Source organism: Elephantulus edwardii, unplaced genomic scaffold, assembly GCF_000299155.1.
Source record: "Elephantulus edwardii isolate Elephantulus edwardi_28Jun2011 unplaced genomic scaffold, EleEdw1.0 scaffold00030, whole genome shotgun sequence".
In the NCBI taxonomy this organism is placed as follows: Eukaryota; Metazoa; Chordata; class Mammalia; order Macroscelidea; family Macroscelididae; genus Elephantulus; species Elephantulus edwardii.
In genome coordinates, this window is record NW_006399780.1 from 19416122 (window position 1) to 19418845 (window position 2724).

The following is a 2724-nucleotide window of genomic DNA, read 5'->3' on the forward strand; positions in this document are numbered from 1 at the left end:
CCCCCCCCCCCGTGTCGCATCTGCCGCCCTCTGGTAGCTGCTCCACAGCTCCGGCAAGCTGGCCTCGGAGGATAGCTAGCAGGGCTCTGGGCCTGAGATCCGCCATCAGAGAAGGTCTATTTAGGGTTCCCCTCCTAGGAGATTATTTGGGTCCTCTGAAGGGAGAAAGGGTGGGGAGAGGACTCCCTCTAAGGGCTAGAGGTTACTTGGCCCGGCCTGGGCAGCATCCTTCATCAACAATAGCTGCTGAGCGGGTCGCAGAGGCCTGGAGAGCTCCGGGCAGAGACGGCTGCCTGTCGGAGGGTTCGGACTAAAAACAGAAACAATATGAAACATCACATCCTGTTTACCTTCATGACTCAAATACCCCCAAATAAATTTTTTTTCAACTAAATTTTCAGCAGAGCCCAGTAGAGCCTCTTGAAAAGAAGGGATAAATAAGATAATAGAGATGCTGTGATAGGAACAGATGCAGCTCTCCGCAGCTGTGCTGCTCCTTAATCCAAAGGCCACTCCAAGCCGAGCGTCCTGGCCTCCTCTCCTCGGGCCCAGGCTCTCACGTGGCTCCCACAGAAGGTATCTTCGCGGGACTTGGATTCGGACTTGAGGGCCAGACGCAGGGCAGGCTCCTGGGGCTGGAGGAACTCGGCGAGCCAAGGCTGGGAAGGGGCGCCAGCCAAGCTGGATGAGGGGCGGGCGCCCAGCTTCCAGCTTTAGGGCCAGGCAGCGCCCGCAGGCACACATTTCTATGAGAGCAAAAAACGATGGTGAGGGATATGAAATCGGGCCCCAGGAGCGGTGGAATTCAAGGAATCCGTGTTTCTCTGTATCGCAGTCCTGCGGAGAAGAGAAAGGGGAAAAAAAAAGAGAAATGAGGACCTTTTTTGTAGCTACGGTTTATTCTCAGATATTTAACTCTCACCTACATGGGATTATGTCTCTCCTAATCTCGGACTTGCTCCATCTCTCCAGTTTTCCCTAAATCTCACTGTGATTTATCATATTTACTCGTTCGCTGAGCAATTTCTCTAACCGTGTTTTGCTTAAAGTCTTGGGTTAAGTAGGAGCCCCAAAGAATCACATAGAAATCTGAGGAATTGGTCAGCTGCATCCCAAAACATCTAGTTTTGGAGATTCTGGTTTTATTTTTCATTTGAATCTGCTATGATCTGTGGGCCTCGTTAAGTGGTTTCACAGATGTAGATTAATCTTGCCAAAGGCTGATACTGAGTTCTGAGCTTTCTCTGGGAATGAGGTGCAAGGCTTGTACCATAAATATGACCTTAACTCTCCCACACGATATTCTTCTGGGGTTCCGGCGCTTCCACCCAGCCCCGCAATGAGATACCTGTTATCCAGTGGTTCCAGCGGCAGATTAGGCTGCTTCTGGGGTGTGGTTGCCTCCTCCAACATGGGAATCAGGCACATCTCAGGCCAGTCCAGCCCTGAGAGTCCAGAGTCGCCTGCTGCAAGGACGCATGGGAGCCCCTAGCAGCCCCTCAGTTGGCGGGAGAGCAGATGAGCCCCCCAGATTCCAAGAGCAAGGGCGGTAGATGTGCGGAAGCAGGCGCTTCCTTTCTCAGTTTCTTTCTCCTCGCTTCCTCGCCCCCTCTCTAATAGTGAGATGAATGAGAGCCTCAAGCTGCCATGGCTCCTGCTGGGGGGGGGGAAATCTGCTACTATCTGCTATCCCTAAGTCCTTCCAGAGGGAGAGGATCCCCCAAATGTCTCCCCAAAGTCCCCAGGAGGAAGAGCTGGCGCGGTAGAGTGCAGCAGTGTGAAGCTGGAAGAGACAGCCGCAGGGAAACCTGTCCTTACCCCCACTTCGCCTCTACTGTAAATAAACCCTGAGCCAAAGGGCTCATCCGTCTCCTTAAACAGCCAGTAAACTTTATATGACACAATATCTAATAGTAATTTATTGGGGAGATATTGTAAATTCCAACGGTTTTAGTTAATAAAGGAGCTAATTAAAGAGGGGCGGGCTGTGCTTGGCCAGCTGTTGGCTACAAGATAATACGGGGGTGGGGGTGTAGGGTGCAGGGGTACGTATGTGTGGGTATATTTGGTGCAGCTTTTCCCCCCTTCTCCTCGCACCTCGTGTTGGGCGCTCACTTCGCTCTCTGCCTTTGGGTTTTATATGATTTAAAAAAAAAAAACAAAACAGAATCCAGCGAATAAACTTGCCCCCTCCCTTGTTCTTCCTCCCCACGCGGGACTGGGGAAGGGGGAAGTTGGAGTTGGCGTGGGGTGGGGAGTGGGGGGGATCCGATATCCCCACTCCTCCCCCTGGCGGCGGCGCCCACGTGAGCCGTGCGGCCAATGGGTAGCCGGTGCAGGTTTAACTATGTTTAATGTCAGATAGCAATAAAGTAGAAGCTGCCGGCCGGGCCCCGCGGAAATGGGCGAGCATAATCTCTTGAATCCCGGGTTTGTGGGGCCGCTGGTGAACATTCACACGGGAGACACCTTCTACTTCCCCAACTTCCGCGCGTCCGGAGCGCAGCTGCCCGGGCTGCCTTCACTGTCGTACCCGCGCCGCGACAACGTGTGCTCGCTGCCCTGGCCGTCTGCGGAGCCGTGCAATGGCTACCCGCAGCCCTACCTCGGCAGCCCCGTGTCGCTCAACCCGCCCTTCGGCCGCACGTGCGAGCTGGCCCGCGTGGAGGACAGCAAGAGCTACTACCGTGAGCCGTGCGCCGAGGGTGCCGGCGGCCTGAAGCG

General features: G+C 54.4%; 1 protein-coding gene across 1 annotated transcript in view; it reads left to right on the plus strand.

The window, feature by feature from the left end:
* The first annotated feature begins 2401 nt into the window (after positions 1 to 2401).
* Positions 2402 to 2724, plus strand: part of HOXC12 (homeobox C12) — a 1635-nt gene continuing 1312 nt past the window's right edge. Inside the window, exon 1 of the mRNA XM_006883984.1 lies at positions 2402 to 2723. Coding sequence (XP_006884046.1) covers positions 2402 to 2723 — 322 coding nt within the window. The remainder of the gene's footprint in view (position 2724) is intronic.